General features: G+C 35.4%; 1 protein-coding gene across 12 annotated transcripts in view; it reads right to left on the reverse strand.

Annotated features, from left to right (window-relative positions):
• ULK4 (unc-51 like kinase 4) overlaps positions 1-18,927 on the reverse strand; it is a 255,460-nt gene that overhangs the window by 197,034 nt on the left and 39,499 nt on the right. For all 12 annotated transcript variants that reach the window (XM_039570901.1, XM_039570876.1, XM_039570906.1 and 9 more), the window contains 3 exons: positions 11,743-11,904; positions 5,894-6,076; positions 846-973 (listed from right to left, as the gene is read on the reverse strand). In XM_039570901.1, coding sequence (XP_039426835.1) covers positions 846-973; positions 5,894-6,076; positions 11,743-11,904 — 473 coding nt within the window. The remainder of the gene's footprint in view (positions 1-845; positions 974-5,893; positions 6,077-11,742; positions 11,905-18,927) is intronic.

An 18,927-nucleotide genomic window follows, 5' to 3' on the forward strand; every position in this document is an offset into this window, starting at 1 on the left:
TTCTCAAACGTAAGATACAATATTATATTTTCTGTAGATGTAGTTAGATTTGTAGCTACTTACAAGCCTCATCCTTTCTTACTTTCAGTTCCAAACCTGCTTTATTTCAATATTGTAAAAACTATGTTTACACTTCATTTTACTCTTCTTCATACGAAACAGTAGAAGATATAAATCCCAACTAAAATTTCTTTCATCTTACTTCTCTGATCACCTAGAAACATGGTGACAATTCATATTCAAACACAGTCTAATTTGCTCCTCTCTGATACAGGAATGTTTCTGTCCCAACAGAAGACCCAAAATTTTAAAAAACAATTACATTGTGATCCAGTAATTTCTTGCAAAGTATTCTAGAATATATAAAAATTAAATACTTCATATAGAAGTCACAGGAATTTATTGGTCATTATGTAAATCACTCTCCCAACACATATAGCCAAAAAATACTATTTTACCTTGAGTGTGACTATCCTGAAGAGACTATAGACTATACCAAACCCCAAGATGAGGAAGGTACATGGCAGAACCTTTTATTTTGCTTTCCCACCATAGCAACAACTCACTATTGCAGTGTATCTTTTGCCCTACCCAAAAATGCAAACATTCACTGGGACCACAAGTTACTTTAAAAGACAGATTCTCCCTGTAAGACAGTGGTTTCCCCTTGTGAATAACTGTCACCGGATGATCCCAGACAAAACAGTTTCATGAGTGAAAGGACTCATATTACACACAATACAATTCACTTCTAAAACACTGGCTCAAAAATACCACACATTTTAAAGTATTCCAGGTACAACTTTAAAGATTATATCTTTGATTATCTTCCATTATCACCTTACCTTGTTTGACAACTGAGGAGCAGCATCTCCCTGTTATTAATTAAAACTTGTAGCAAGACCAGAAAGGCTTTTGCTCGAATAAAAGTTGAAGGACTTTCAAGTAGACGAGTAACTGTAGTCACAAAATCCTTGGTGTAAATAAACACAAATATGTTAAGGTTACTCACACTGTACTGTAAGACTGTATGCACTTTAAATTTGCTCATTTTCATGTCACTCATAGGAAAAAAAAAAATCCATAAAACACTAGCAAATAAATTCTGTCCAAGACTGACTGGCCCAGTGTAAAGCTGCTTTGAACATCTTCACAAGTGGTAGAGTAACAAGTAAACACTATCTAACATACTATGTCCAAAATGGTATGAAATTAACTACAAAAGATGATAAAACTTAAATTTTTAAATGGCTTACCTTAAGGATAAACATAGGATATTTTAATATATTTACTTTAGAAGAAAGTTATCTATTTTCAGAATACATAGGTATTTAAGCACAAATATGATTTTTTACCTATTCATTCCATTATATGCACAAATATCAAAAACTACACCTTAGTTGGACATAATCTTGCCTACATCAAACTCCAAATTATACACCAGATGCTCCAGATAGATGATAAAATTGTTTCTACCTTCTTTGATTGTTCTTATCTAAACTAATTTTATTTTGAGTTCAGAAAGTGAAAAACATCTTTACAAGGAAGAAACAAAATTAGGACTTGGAAAGAAAGAAAAAGGATAAACAAAATCAGAATGAAAAACTGAGCCATAATCTACAAACTGTGTCAACTGGCTCTAGCAAGAATTAGACTGAGCACAAATGGCTTTATCAACAGAACCTGCCTTCAGACAGTTGAGCTGCACTCTCAAGGGGGTGACACTACAGGATATAGAAGAGTAGTGTATGCAAGTTGTGTACAAAGTTAAAAATCCTCCTGTGTGATGCACATTTAACACACATTATTATTATTGTTGTACAAATTCCCAATCTGCTGAAGGAATAACTGCAAACCAACACTGACTAAAATGTATTAAGGACATCCTTTGCAACATTTAACTACATATCTTTATGGAGAATGGAAAAAGAGCAGGAGTGCAAGAGCTGGCCAAGAAACCATCAGATTTTACTCTGATACCATTTTAACCCTGTCTTCAAAAGCAGTTATCAGACAGTAACTACAGAAGTCCCAGAAAAACAAACTGCTATTAGTTATTCTAGAACTGTTTTCCTGTATTTCAACAATATATTTCATAAACAGAAGGGTTCCTCAGTCTTGGGATTTAAAAATGTAAAGTTTACTGCTTTAAACATTTCAACAGCTCACAGAGCATGACTTGCAGCTCCTCCAGTATGAAAATGCAGCAGTAAAGTTCTTCAGTTACAAACTAATAAATGCAAAGGTTGAATTTTAATTAAGTGTGGTTTGGTTTTTCAAGGTTTTTTTTTTTTGTAAAATTACTCAAAACAACAACAACAAATTTTTTATGTTCAGAAATCCCATAAAACCTCAGACACAGTCAAAGAGTATATATAATGCAACACTGACTGTGCTAACATGAATGGACTTGGTAAACCATGCACAGACATCATGACAAAGACACATGCAACTACAAGCCAAAGCACATCTGACTATTTTTAGTTCTCATACTCTGGAAAGCAAGAATATTTCAATGCTACACGTGGGGGTTAACATGAGTTAAGACAATTAAACTTAGTTACATCAGACTTAATCTGGGAATGCTCTAATAATCTGGTTTAAGAAATAAATGTGACCTGTTGGAATTTGCTTTTCTGGCCAGTTTGAGGACTGCAAAACAGCAACAGTTTATCTAAAGAAAATCTCAAGCACATCTTTGCAGACCTGCAGGACTTAGTATCTATCAGAAAAGCCAAAAATCACTCAAATACTGCCAAATACATTATTTACAATTTCACTGTTATACTGTTCCTCCCTCCCCTGCAAATGTTTGATGTATCCATGGAGACTCTGCAGGGTAAGGACATTCTTTTCATTTCAAGTGAACACACTGCAATAAGATTATGACTTTATATTGGATACACTGAGTAATACTGCAAAGCACGTTTAAAACAAAAGAAATTATGTTTTTGAATTGGCTACACAAGAGGAAAACAGCTAGACCACTATCTCACTATACAAGAACAAAAATTACAATAGCAAACATTTGTTGCATCGTTATTTTCACATTGTATTTGTTGCATGGTATTTTCAAACTCCCTTTCTATGCTTTGCAAATGCCTCCATATTATAAGTTTAGAGTATAAAGATTTCGTTAAAGATACTTTTATGTTTTTATTAATTCATACTGATAATGACAAAATCATCTACAGTGGTAGTTACCTGTTCACATTCAGGTAAAAGAGAATTGAAAACAGTTACTGAAATATGAGGACAATGCTTATAATGTATTTACAATGCAGTTGTGACAACATATTGCTGTAAGTATTTGAATAATTTTACTTATGACTAGTTGAGGAAAAAAAATTTTAAAAAAAAAACAAATAAAAAACACCCTGTCCCATTATCTGACCTCTGGAAGAACCCAGCTGCCTTCAAAAAGCTGTGACTGATTTTCACTCATTCAAAGGTGAATCTTGACAGCCAGATGAAAGTAATGAGCAGCGGGGGTTTTTTAATCTACTGCTATAATGTGTCAAAGATTCTTGATTTTGATTTCTTTTTCCATGCTTTATTTTAAAAGCATCATTTCAACTATTTTAGTTTCTAAAACAAGAAAATAAAATGGAAAGTCTCTGTATCAGAGAGGGACAAAACCAACCCAGTCCCTTTTGGCTATTGTAGTTCTCTGGAATTTTGTGTTAGTGTCAATGATCACAGAACTGCATTTCTGGCTTTTGTTTCATAACTGCTTTTTATTGCTATTCTTGAAGAGCGAAAAAACAAGGGCAGTCCTAAGTCTTACAAGCTAAGGGTGTTTCCAGATAACATATACAAAGCTAAATTATCTCCATCTTGAATTTATATCTTTAAGTATCTTTTAATATGTTGTTTGCACCTGAATTAAAAAGATAGTCACTTCTTTGTCACTACCTTCTGTGTGACAGAGAGGTCTTTCTGCCTCTTAAACTGAGCTACACAAGAATTCTACAGAATGCAAAATAATCTGTAGGCCAACACTGCTCACTTTTCCCTTCTCTCATTAAGGTGGACTTGTGCATCATGAGCATGAAATATTTAAAAGTGCACAGACTATTGAATTCAATTTTCAGCTCTAAAATAATATCACTCTCTGTAATGTGACAGCAGCTGGCAGTTCAATACAGAAGTGTGTTTGTATTTTTAGATTCTATTCAAGAAAAATAGGAATTTAGTTTCAGCTTCCAAAATCCTACAATCTCGTTTCCAGATCACAGAACATTTTGAGTTGGAAGGGATCATCAAGTCCAACTCCTAAGTGAATGGCTCACACAGGGATTGAAGCAACAACAACCTTGGTGTTATTACCACCGGGCTCTAACCAACTAAGCTAATCTCATTCCAAAAAAACCAACCAAAAAACAGCCCACATTCTATGATATTTAAGTTTGTCTGAGCTGTAATGCAGGTACAGTTACCAAATGTGGACACATGCAGTAGAACCAGACCTACTTTATCAGTTTTTACAGTATAATAGTTTTTACTTACAGCTTTGGGTACTATTCCCACTTCTATCATTTGACAGTTTGATATATACTGTTAAAGGAGTGTCTATATTTGTCTGTATGTCAATTTTCTAATCTGCAAAATTTGATTAGAATTTTTCATAACAACTGCAGTATCAGAAAGGGAATTCTTCTAGTAATTGTCCGTAAGAAATTCAGTATCAGTATGGGAGTCCTTTTAGCAATGTTAAGTCCTATATAACCCAGGAATTCTTCACAGACAACATCATGTTGTAGCCATAGCCTTGTTACACATTGCATTCTTTTGCTGAATGTTAAAGTGAATAATTTTTGACCATGCTTCTCTGAATATACCATCAACTCACAGTAATGTGCACTGTTAGTGCAACATTACAGGACAATTTGCCACCTCTTAGTGCTGTTGTGGGATCTTGAAAGCTTAAGGCCAGCTGACATGCACTCACAAAAACACACTGGCAAATCTGACAGGGTACAGAAATGAATTTTTGGAAGAGAATGAGTGATTTCAGGCCACATGGGTGGGATAATTTTTTAATTTAAATATAATTGTTGAAACAATATGAAGGGAAATAAAACTCTGTCAACTAATACCCAGCAGATTATTATAGTCAAGATGATTGTCAGGTTACAACATACATTACAACAGAGTATCTGATGAAAACAGGAGCTAGAGTTCTTATTTTCTTTGTGATTTTTATATTTTCCAAACAGAGGGAGATTATTACTTTCATTTATGAACTATGCAGATATACTGCCAAAAAATAAACACTTTTTCTCTAAATACAAAATAATTTGGGGATCAAAGTAGAAAGCTTTTAATCACTTCTACCAAAAATTATATTAGACGTAAATCAAAACCAGTAGTTTTATTCAGTGACACTAAAAAGAAAAACCTAAGGTATTAAAATGCTAATTTCTGCAAGATATTTCACTTACAAATTGACCTAAGGTCCTTTAAGGAGAGCATAAAGTACAGCTTCAGATTTAATCAGGACACTCCTTATTTTCTCTTTTGAATTCTAAAAGAGCTATGTCAAATAGCTGTCCTTGCTCATTCCTTACTGATTTTCCTTAGGGCCCATTATCAATTATGGTCAGGCTAGGGTATTCATGATTGATTGAATCCTAGATACAGGAACAATTTATAGATCCATTACTACCATTTCTCAAAGATCCATGAGACAGAGAAAAAAATGATACACTGTATAATTCAGATTTTAAGCAAATACAAATACAAAAGAAACACATTCCTCATTTCCTGCTACTCAGATATGCAAATGTCACTGAGAAGCATTTTGAAAACCCAAAACCACTAGCAGTGTCAACTTTAACTTTTCCTTTAATTAAATTCCATTACAGTGAATAATATTAATCTGAACTCAAACCTTTTCTTGAATTAGCCTCTGTAGATGAATCCCACATGACAGCATTGCTGAAAACATCGTGAGCATGTACTGCTGAATTTTGCATATTCCATTTGCCAAGGAATTTAGTACAGCTGTTAATCCCACTTTTTCAATGACACTCTGGAAAGCATTAGGTGAGGAACGAGTAATTCTGCATAAAGCCTACAAAAGTGAAAAAAAATATATAATGGCACTGTTATCTCAAGAAAAATAATGGAAAATAAAAGCACATGGTGAGTTTTTCAACAGTTTAGGAATATAAGGAATTCATACATATTCATTCATAAGACAAATATTAGAGGAAAAGACCACTTATTTTAGAGACCTGGAATTCTTCTAAATATATATTACCATAAACACTGTGCAGGTGAAATTCAAATATTTTGTACACCAACATCCACATCAAAAGTCACATTACTCTTTTCCTCTAGAGAACAATAATGATGGAGCATCACCATCCATGCTTGAGTCTTTTGTCAAGCACAGAATATAAATAGCATCAGATAACCCTGTGCTAGAAAGGAGTATAGGGAGAGAAAATACAGACATGGCACATGCCACAGAAATTATGGGCACCCATAAAGGTGGGCATCTTCTCTTTCCCTGCTCATGGACAAAAATGTGGTATGTAGTAGTTCAATGTATAAAGTCTATCTTTAGCTCTAGATACTCCTTCAGATCTAGGTACTTATTAAGAAACAGTGGTTAGTACAATAAACATGCAAACTATTCTCCAAATGGTTGATTTGCAAGTATCAGTGAGTAAAACAATTTTAATAGAAAATGCAGATACTGACCATGCTCTAGTGAAGTGAGCACAAACCTGTTCTGTGTCTACTAACTTAACTATTTCCTAGCAAACATTACCAAACAACCTCCAGGGTGGCTTCATCTCCAGATCAACACAGCTTTTCCTTTTGATACCTGTGAAAATGCAACCTTCAAGATACTACAACTGCTTTTGTTCTCTGCAGATAAAGAAAATAAGACTCTTTAAACATTAAAAATTTCTTTTTCTTTGGCTTGAATAGACTTTCAGCATAGAAGAACAGCTTATGTCAAATACTGGATTCACATGAAAATCTGAATTGGTTTTCAGGAAAAACTTTGAAGGTGACTCCCTTCTGTGAAACGTAGGTAATATTTATGATTTCTTTGTTCTCTTCAGACCAGATATATTTAGAAATTGCTGTTTACTTGGTGTGCACTCAATAGTAAGGTCTCATTTAAGAGAAAGTGTAGTCAATTACACAGAATACTATCACCAGAGAAAAGCTTTCCATGTAAGAACACCAGAAACTGTCCAGTTTACCAGTGCCCTTAGAAACATTACTCAAAACAAACTAGAAAAGAAAACAAGAAAAAAGAAAAAAGGCATAAAAGATGGTAAATCAGGAACTTGACAGACATTTTATTGATGCTGTTCATCTACTCTGCTCCTGTTCTTCCTTGTCCTTTATGGTCCAGGAACCATATCGATTGCAGCCTTTTACTTTTCTTCTTTTATTATTTTTTTCCCCTCTTTTAAAACACAGACACTCAATCTCAGTTTCTTAGTACAGCATGCTCTATTTCTCCCAGGATACAATCCAGCCCTTCACCTCAATTCAGAGTTTTCGAAATGAGTGGGCAGGAGGTATGTGCATTCACTAAAAACATCCTTGAGGGTCATACTACCAATGAACTGCTGGGACTCAGGGACATGCTGTGCCATAGCAACATGGAGCTAACTTGTGTGCTAACATGGTGTGCGCAGACTTCCCACTGCCTCAGATCTCTGCTACAGACCTTGCCAAAAAAGGGTGATCATAGTCAACAGGCCACCAGATGACTTCCAGGCAGATCTCATAGGAAAGACCTGACTGTCTTATAGGATCACACTGCAGCTTCGGCAGCAGCAGCAAAGCTCCAGCTGACCAACAGCCAAGAGGAGAAGCTTTAAATTCCCATTAGTTTGTATATCACAGAACACTCTGCTGTATTAATGAACCTAACACTTCAGCAAAGCAGTAGAATTCAAATGGCGGATAGAGGACAAAGCATTCTAAATCACTTCAGCAGATCCAATATCTGGAGAGAACAGATGGATACAGGTCAAAAAGTGGTGGAGCAGGAATTGGAAATGGATGATGAAAGAGGTAAGAGTAGAGCTCTTACCATCTTCTCCAGACAGGAACATGGAATGTTCTTAGTGAGAGTAAGGCTTCAGCAGAGCCTCTCCTGGAATTGGCTTCTCCATCCCTGCTCTCTGCACAGCCTTAATCAGCAGCTTTTCCCTCAGCAGCTCTAACCTTTGCCTCACGATTCTGATCGGTCACTTCCAACTTGAGATTCTCCAGGATTCTATGATCATCTCTGCCCTATCCTTCTAGTCCTACAGGCCACATGTGATTGGGTAACATTCACCCTTCCACGTCTCTCTCAAGTTTGAGAATGAATGCACTTAAGCATCTGCAATATACAAGTCTCTGAAAGAAACTATTCAATACCAATTACTTAAGAAAATAGCAAAAGAAACCAAATCCCCAAAAAGACTGTGCTGAGCTTTCCCAAATTAATTTCCACTTAAGTGGCTTATGTTTTGTTACTTCACTTCCAGCAGAAAAAATCATCTCCTAGAAACAAAATTTTAAGGTTTTTTTTTTTTTTAATTAAAAAAACTTTCAGTATACTGGAAAGAAAATATGCTTCCTGCTGCTGAGCTTGTCAGAATATCACTTTGACATCTTACAGATTTTTTTTTTTTCTGAGTCTTGCAAAATGATAAAAAGACACAGCTTTCCTACAGGCAAAATCTGTGATATTTACCTGAGGCATGTTAGACTCCAAAGTGAGAAAAAAATACTGAGACACAGTCCACGTTTGCCACCTTTGACAGGCAGGACAAGGTAAAGTGTCATTTCTTGACTCCAGAGACTGAAGACAGAGAATCTTCTTGATATATTTTTATTATTGATTGAATAATCCTAAGCAAAATTCCATAGCCCCCTATTGTTGATACACTTTGCAGGCAGACTGCTAACTCTAAGTAAAGATATGACAGATGTATTTCTTAACAGAAATGTATTTTTATATTCGAATAGAGATGTCAGTTAAGAAGAAATTCTTCAGGATACATTCAAACAAGACAGGAATGACTGCATAATAAAATGAAATAGGACACTGATGATGTCAATTTATGTGGTCATGCAGGATAAAAATGGCTACATATCTGTAGCAACGATTTAATAAATGTAGAAATCATACAGTACACTATAGCTGGAGAATACATTAGTATTTTATTTTTTTAATTAGCATGCCACTAAAATCTCCATAAACTTTAGCTGGGAAAATATCTGCCTGCACTGGATTTCAAGATCAATTGATTGTTACCAAATGAAGTTAAGATCATACCTCCAAATGCTGCAGCAGTATTAGTAGATAACCATAATTTATATCAGGCATTGAGCAATAAGTTTACCTACTTGTTACTTTAGTGTTTCACTACAGAGCAGCAAAAGAATTAAAGTACCACCTTAGTGCATCCTACTTTAGAAGCTTCCTTGTTCAATGCACTTCATATAAACACTGACAAAGTGGTTCACCTGAACCTTGCAGCCTTGGGAGGATCCAGTGATCTGGGTTCTCAAAAGAGGCAGAGGATACAGAGGGACAAACAACAACCCACTCTTCTCATCATCAGTAGACACTCATCCAAGGACAAAGCGTGCAAACCACATGGCATTGATGACAGTAACCTCTGAGCCCACTGCCACAGAAAGCCATAATGAATTTACACTGATGACAAGTTTATTCTTGACAATCAGAAGTATAATTTCTGCATATTACTAAGCAGAAAAAGTTCTTGGCCACCTCAAGCTTACTGTACTTTCCAAGAAGAAACTGAGTTTTCAGGAGGGGAAAAGAAAAAAAGCCAAGAAAAAAGCCCACTGACACTTCCTCTGGTGATCTTTCTTAGCTCAGTGTCTGAATGCAATTGAGACAGACAGTTTCTCCAGGATATGCTGCTTACTGCAGTACACAAGACAGGCATAACTGGCCAACTGGCCCCTGTGGAGCAGGCCCTGGAAGTCAGCTGTAGGAATCAAGGGAATGGTGAATGATGGAAGCAAAGTTCTCCATGCAGATAGCAGAGAAACAAGAGGGAAATTTCAGCATGTGTTGAAAGAGGTAAAAAGCCATAAAATACTATGACCTAGTAGCAAACAAATAACAACTGCCCAGTCTAATGATTGACTAGAACAGAAAGCACTTGATACAAAACAACCCTTATATCAAAAGTAGTGATAGGAGAGAGGATCAAGCAGGGTACTTTAAAAACTCAGTAAGTAAAGGAAATCATAACTCTTACCTCCAGTCTTTTCCCATATATGCAGTCGTGATGTAAGCATAAAACTCATAGATCAGATGGGTAAAGTCACAAAAAGACCCTTTCTGATAAAGCAGCCTAATAGCCAGACTCACACATATACTTTACATATTTAGAGACAGATCATTCTCTGCCCATGAAAGTTCTAAGACTGTTTTTTGCCAAGAATTTCAGATGCTACAGAGCAAAGGTTTCTACAACACTTATTTTACTGAATAGGTTTCCTGTTCTAAAATGTCAAGACATTTTCCCAAAATTTGAGCAGTTTATATTGCAGGCAAGACTCTGCCACAAATACACACTGAGATGAACAATCAATAAATAGATATCTTTTTAAAAAGTATAAATTTATTATACCATTTACCTCTTCAGCTACATTTCAAATAAATTTTTATTCCTCTCTCTTTTATCAGCTCTATGTGTCTATGTGCATACTGCTGCAGCAGTGACACTACCATTTTCCATTTGGAAAGCAACAATAAACTGATTTGCGAGCCTGAACTCTACTCAGAAAATCAGCATCCACTTATCACAATTTAAAATAAGCCAACATATTTTTCCCTTCTGAAATATTACCTGTATTGGTGGATAATGCTTTTGTTTTTTCAACAAGAATCATAGAAAAGTTTGGGTTGGAAAGGACCATAAAGGTCATATAGTTCCTACTCTCCTGCTATGGGCAGAGACAGCTTCCACTAGACCAGTTTACTTAGAACTCCATCCAGCCTGGCCTTGAACACTGCCAGGAAATGGGGCAGCCACAACTTTTCTGGGCAACCTCTGCCAGTGCCTCACCACCCTCACAACGAAGAATTTTTTTCCAATATCTAATCTAAACCTATTTTCTTATCGTTTGAATCCATTCCCCTTTGTCCTGTCACTACATGCTCTTGTCAAAAGTCCAAGAGCTATGGTTAAACTCACAGTCCTGCTAATTATTTTCTACCTCATAAATCTTTTTGTTCTGAAACTTCTGCTTGCATGTCATCACTCTGTTTGTCTTGTTATCATTCTATACTGCCTTAAAAATTCAGGGAAAAGACTAGGCCCTGACAATTTTATAAAAAGTAACATGAATTAAACTAAGTCTTCTAAACAAGTCTTTGACAAAGAGAATAAACAGTTCTCATTTGAAACATCATACAAAAAGATAAATTTCAATTTTGCAAGAATTTAAAAGAGTCTTTGAAAGGTTAAACTTTTCAAACATAACTCATTATTACCAGCATAAGGAAACATTTTCTGGAAAATGACGAATTACAAGAACTATTCATAAGCACTGAAGTGCAATAAATGCACTTTTCAATTTCAGAAATTTTTCAAATATATTTTATTGTAGTCTGAAAAACAAAAGCACAAACATACAGCAAACATGCTCAAATATATTTAAATTTCAATTCAGAATGTTTTTCAAACTAAACACCACAGAATTGCACTACCACAAAAGGAAATTCCTTACCGAAACAGCAGTTATCTTCAAAGAATCTCCTGTAGAATGTGTGAAAAGGTACCACAAGACAGGTCCAATTTCTCCTGTAATAAATCCTTGTGCATGGCATGACCGAGTAGTAGAAACATTTTCAATTATCTTTGCTGCTAAATGGTTCACTACCCGCTCTTCCTACAGGAAGGACAGGAAAGGAAAACTCATTTGCAAATGTTTCTAATTTCTTTGTAAACTACCACCTATGTCCACATTTTATTCAGTGCATATTGTCTTGGTGTGGTTTCTTCATTCTTTTTGATACTTGCAAAAGTAATTTTTCAAGAAACCTCACCTGGTGACAAAGTTATGTTTACAGATCCTACTTCCCCCCACTTTTTCTCCTACTGCAAAGACAATTTAATACAAGTATAATACAAAACCTCTCAGCTCCAAATAATCACCCCGAATTAAATGCAGTCATTAAAAATGAAGAGCTTTTGTTATGTTAGAGGTGTTCCATTATCAGTGCTTTATAAATGAATGAATTTGTGTCAACACTCATCACTACACCATGCTCTGAATAGCACAATTATGACATACACAGTTATAATAGGAAAAAAAAAATTACATTAAACCCTCTTTATTCAGAAGAGTCAACAAATCCTGGGATACAGAAAAAGACTTCTTGCAAATTAAGTTATTTCATAACTCCCTTCTTTTCTCCTGAAACAGACAATCCTGATCAATGCTTAAGATAAATTATTAGGTCCCATTTACTACAAGAAGTCCTAAATTTCCATATGGGATTCCAAATCCTTCATATTTTTAGTACTAACCACATAATTTTCACACTGCTGGTGTTATTTTGGCTGTGCATTGCCTCACCTCATCTCAGTCTTAAACTACAAAAAAAGTAGTGTCTTTCAACAATGTCTTAAATAGCATCTTGAATTCAACAAGAATGAATTTTAATATGATTTTTATAATTCAATTTGTCCTTATAGTCTGGCTTTGCAAATAATTTATCATAATATCTAATTGATTTCTTTCATAAACTAATCTATATTAGCCTACTAAGCTTTAGATTTCTGACATTTATCTTTACAATTGGAGCCACCAACAACTGTGAACAACAATAATTAAACCTTTCAGAAAGTAGTACAAAAGCCTTGCAGAAGGGGAGAACTTATACTTCAATAAAAATATATTCAATATCCACTTTTCCTTCTACTGACTTAGTAATTCTAAAACAGAGATTTTAGATGTAGAAATATTTGGAAACCAGTATAATGCTATCAAAAAAAAAAAAAAAAAGAGGCTGTATTCATCATTTTCATGGTAATTCTTCCTGTTGACCCAAAGAACTGCAGCTCTAGTCAAAATGCTTAACAGAAATATCAAAGTCAATTTCCATCTAAACTGGTTACACTCCTTATATAAAAACTCCACTGGTTTTATGTCTGCAAATAAGAAGGTCTTCCTTCTTATTTGCAGACATAAAACCAAAGAGCATTTAGGCTTCTATCTTTTTACAATCTTGATTACTGCAAAATATTGCATTATTTTGACCTATTAAAGACCTAAATATACAAATAGTCATACATGTTTACTAAAATTAAAATTCCGAAAACTTTTTATAAATAATGTTCAGTTTTAATCTTTTTCTGTGAATTATACTTCTGCATTTCAGTCTTTTTGGGGGGGGGGGGGTTCAGTAAAAATACATGGATTTATTAAATTGACTACATGCATTTAACAACAGAATCTGTAAATGAAACGTAATAGTCAAGTTAAGTCTCTCATATATGATGATATGCCAACTGGGACTCTACTCCTAATTTAAGCAGCCATAAACACTTAATAAATTAACTATAATCCCATTAATTAATGATAATCAAAGCATTATACAGTGGATAATAGCTGTTAGTAATGTTAACAAGTTTCCAGATGCAATTACAGCCTTTCTTTTCAAAATTTGGTCCCAAAGATGTGCTTTATTTCCTCTCAGCCACTGATGGGTTATGCCCTGTTCCAGACTGTCCTGCTACTTTGACTAGAAAATGGTCATGTATTATCACTGTGCTCTAAAAACTCAATGATGCTGTTGAAGTAATTCTATTTGCTGCCACCTGAGACCTTCCATTTCAGCTCCTCTGATATCTGTTCCTGAGCACTATCTAAGCAACAAGCCTTGTACCATTTTCTGCTTAATTAGCTATCTGCAAGGGAAGCCTGATCTAAACCAATATTTGGCCTCTAGACTAAAGGAGTCATCTGGTGATGTTACCAGGACATAAGCTATTTTAGTGAACAGAAATGGATCTTCAAGATATGAGTAAAGCAGTTCCATATATCAGTAACCCTCTGTCCATATCATGAACTGCATGAAATCTAAAACTACGAATAGAACTGTATAAAAAAAGTAGTACTTTATTTTCAATGGGTTTAGATTTCAACTAGTTTTATAAAGCACACTTAAAGCTCCTAATTTTCAGTCATGTTGAACACTTGCAGATATACCTGTTTCCAGTGAAGTCAGGGATGCTTAGTGAAAAAGAGCCCTCAGTGAAAATGCAAATACCGGAAGGATAAAAAGTTGCTAACTACTCAAAGAAAACTCCTTTTAATCTAGTCTTTCCATTTTAATTGGGGGGGGGGGCGCGGGGGGGGGGGGCGGGGGGGCGGGGAATGCAAATCAACATCATAAAGAAGTCTACTTCCATTTTTTTGAAATAACTGAATCTACTGGATATTTTTACTGACTGCTATAAATTTAACAGTGCACCAAAAATTTTGGAGGCACTGAAGTTACAGTCATTACGCTAACCAATATACTACCTAAAATAGCATAACTTCATTTTATTAAAGGTTAGGATAAAATATTTTATGATCTTTTTAAAGTAGGTTTACTGATGAAACTAAGGTGCAAGGAGCTGTTGACCCCACTGAAGGCAGAGAGGCCCTGCAGAGAGACCTCCACAAATTAAGAGGTCTGGGCAATCACCAACCATATGAAATTTAAGACGAGCAAGTACCAGATTCTGCACCTGGTTGGGTCAACCCTGGATGTATGGACAGACTGGGGAATGAGATGCTGGAGAGCAGCACCATGGGAAGGGGCCTGGGGCTCCTGGTTGATGGCAAGTTGAACATGAGTCAGCAGTGCCCTGGCAGCCAGGAGGGCCAAGCGTGTCCTGGGGGGCATCAAGCACAGCATCGCCAGCGGGCAAGGGAGGGGATTGTCCCACTCTGCTCTGCACTGGGACAGCCTCACCTTGAGTGCTGGGGGCAGTTTTGAGTGCTAAAATACAAAAGAGACATTAAGCTGTTAAGGGAGTGTCCAAAGGAGGGCAATGAAGATGGTGAAGGACCTTGAGGGAAAGACGTATGAGGAGGGGCTGAGGCCACTTGGTCTGTTCAGCCTGGACAAGAGGAGTGATGGGAGACCTCATTGCAGTCTGCAACTTCCCCATGAGGGGAAGGAGGGGGAGCCACTGATCTCTTCTCTCTGGTGACCAGTGAGAGGAACAGCACGAAGCTGAGTCAGGGGAGGTTTAGGTTGGATATTAGGAAAAGGTTTTTCACCCAGAGGGTGGTTGGGCACTGGAACAGGCTGTCCAGGGAAGTGGTCACAGCACCAAGCCTGATAGAGTTCAACAAGAGTTTGAACAATACTCTCGGGCACACGGTGTGACTCTTAGGGTGTTCTGTGCAGGGCAGGGAGTTGGACTTAATGATCTTTGTGGGTCCCATTCAACTCAGGACATTCTATGATTCTATGATCTTATATTATACTATATATAGATACATGTACTTGAATAGCAGCATAATACTGATAAATAAACATTAAAGCTGAAGGATTTAGGAAGTAACACTGCATTCCACAAAATTCCTAGATCAAGTTTTAGGTACACTTCTTCCTTTAATCTAAGAAGACAGAATAAAAAGAAACTACAAATAATGAAGTAAAGCTGTATCCTCCAAAGCATTCATGATTCTAAGAATTAAGTCTTAGTTTGGCAACAATTTGCAATATAAAGCCTTCAGAGAGAAGAGTAAATATGTTGAAATGAAACTTCTAAATATTTTTCGTGAATTTTTTTTTTAAATTCTGGCAGTAAACTGGAGAATTGATATCTAAAGAAGAAATTAAAGTGATAATGTATATGATTCAGAGAATTACTCTTATCCTATAGGCAGTTCTGCCAGTAAAAAACTGATGTCTAAAGAAATAAAAATGACAATATATATGATTCAAACTGACCCTGTGATAGTATAGGCTGTACTATACTTTCTGAAAAAAACAGTTGTGATTTTATTCTCCTCTCCTCAAAATTCTCCTTTCTCCTCCAAAGTCACTATCGAGGAATGGTTCTGGCTAAGAATATACATTATAGAACATACTGCCTTATCTTATATATTGGCAATTATTTTTTAAAGATTTCTTTTATTATTAAAATTTCTCATTTGTTCAGAACCAAAGCCCTCAGACTTATATCTTGCTCCCTCATAAAGGAAGAAGTCCATACGGAAGAGGGAAATGTGTACTATACAGCTTTCTGGCAAGATGTCATTTATTAAAAATCTTGCTTACACAGTACCTTGCACATCAAAGATACAGAAAATTATCCTCTGTAAACTCCTTCACTATTTCTAATTCAAATATATTCTCCATGTGCCACTCTATAAAATGAGAGGGTTATGCACCTTTTAAAAGCCAGATACAGCAAGTATGTATATATTCATTTATCCATGCAAGTGTATTGCCTGTATTTTTTTTTTTTGACATTATATGAAGTTAATACTAAAATTGCATATAATTGTGTATTTTATATTTACATGCCATTTGTGAACAGAAATGGACAGAAGCCAAGTTTCTGAATGATTTTTCAATGGTTCCACTCTCAGGAAGACTAAAAAGGAGGCTTGCACAGTTTCTTACTTCACTGTCTAGTTTCAGTGAATGACCTTGTCCAAGCAACATAATCCAGACCAAATCAGAGAAGAAATATTATAAAACACATCAAAAATTAGTTTGGATATGGGAATGGTTATCAGTTCTAAGACTAGGGAGGATCTGAAGGAAGGGAGGGGCAAATCCAAGGGACAAATCAGAGAAGAAAGGTGAAAGGATTGACTGGGATGTAAGTGTGAACAGAAGCAAAAGTAAAACAGAAACTAAAGCTGAGATTTCACTTTGATAAGAGTAGGTTGAACCCTAAATGTAATAAAGAGAAAAAAATATATGCAGAGTCAATGACAAGATTCAAATAAGAGACAGGATGATCCATTCAGGGTCAAGTATGTAAGGGTAATTTTAGCAAACTAGTTTTGAATAAACAAAGTAAAATGCATAAAAGGAAAATGGTTGTCACACTAGCATTAGGTACTTAATATTAAATATGAATATCCTTTCTGAAACAGAAAGTATCTTTCATGACTGGATAACATAGGAACTCTAAGAGCCATGCATTCAGGCAGTAGAAATCAGGACCCTGCTATCTTAGAGACTGCACACAAACATTTAGAAGTTGAACTTAGACAAATACAGATGCCTGGAACAGGTATTTTGTGTCACTGTTGGAAACAGTTGTTGATGAAGTTTAGTAAATAAATATCGGAATGTTTACTACATGCATTCTGACAGATCACAACATTATACCAAGACTAAACATGTCAAATCAAGCCTATCATTTGCTCATTTATGAGTGTACCAATTCCCTTATTTTGACACACAACTGAACTAAACTGTTCTTTGCCTGAGTTGAAAATCAGCTTCTGTCTCAAGCTAACAACTCTGAAATGCAGGAAATCTGAACTTGCGTTCCCCTACAGATAAAAGACTTTCCCAATCTTCTACTCCATCACCCTAAAACTCCTTTCACTGACCCATACACTTTTTTGTCACTGTTAAGATTTTCAGGCACAGAAGGTATGTGGAAATGACACTACCTGCATTTTCTGAACATTTTGTTCCTTTATAGGCAAATAAAAGGGACACACACATATTTCAAACTTCTTCCTGTTCTACTGTTCTGTTTCAGAGAGCAATTCTGCTTTGATAATGAGAAATCTTATAAAACTTCAGAAACCCAAGAACGCTTCAGAGTAGTTCATAATGAAACTCAAGAACAGTGAACTTACCTTACAAAACTCAAAGCTATATAAACTATAGTACTGAATGACATGAATTGGTTTTATTTTCTTGAATTTTTATTAAATACATCAAATAAAGCTTCTTAACTGGCAATAAAAACTAGAAGTGAGTATTTATAATGCATATAAAATGCACTGTAGTTATTCAGACTTCATTACAAAAAGTTAGTTTGCCATCTTCATAAATACTGAGACAATATGCCAATAATCACTTCAGAAAACATCCTGATGTAAAATTTACTTAACTGAGCTTAGAACAATTCCAATAAATTCATTATTTAATTACATATAATTTTTTTTAAATTATTAATGTAAGAATGCAAAGCTTACCTACATGTAATAAAGAAAAGCTGATGACAAATGTTTTCAGAGCTGCATATCCACAGGACAAGAGGCAATGGCCACAAGTGAAAACTCCAACATAAACAAGTAAAAACTTTTTCTTATGAAGGAGGCCCCGGCATTGCTCAGGGAGATTGTGGGACCATAGTTCTTAGAGACATTCATGAGTTAAATAGACATGTCCCTGAGCAACCTGATCTATTTAGACCTACTGTGAACAGGAGGTTGGATTAGATGACCTCCAAAGGTCCATTCCATACTAAAGTCTTGAATAGTTTTAGAGCTTCAAACACATTTTAAAAAATATGTATCTACACTACAAATGTGCATCCTCACAAACTGAAAGTATATAAACGTGCGGCCATACTTGGCTAGCCTAGACATAACTTTAAATTTATGCTTAATTAAATTTAATTTGAACTATTGCATGGCAAATGCATTTCTATTTTGTGTCACTTTTTCAAGAAAAAATATATCAAGATAAATTATTAAGAAAAATTTGATGTTTCAGGACTAAGAAGTGATTTCATTTTATAGGAATAAATTAGTGCCTTATGGATCTCTTGATTTAGTTTCTGTATACTGTATATTCAGAAACAGCAAGTCTTCCATTACTAAATTTATAATTAAATAGCATCTCACTACTGTGCCTTAGAGTGACATCTTACTCTAATTATGAGCTGGAAATCATCCACAATACAAACTCAGTCCTGTGTTCTT

Source organism: Corvus cornix, chromosome 2 (assembly GCF_000738735.6).
Source record: "Corvus cornix cornix isolate S_Up_H32 chromosome 2, ASM73873v5, whole genome shotgun sequence".
Taxonomy (NCBI): domain Eukaryota; kingdom Metazoa; phylum Chordata; class Aves; order Passeriformes; family Corvidae; genus Corvus; species Corvus cornix.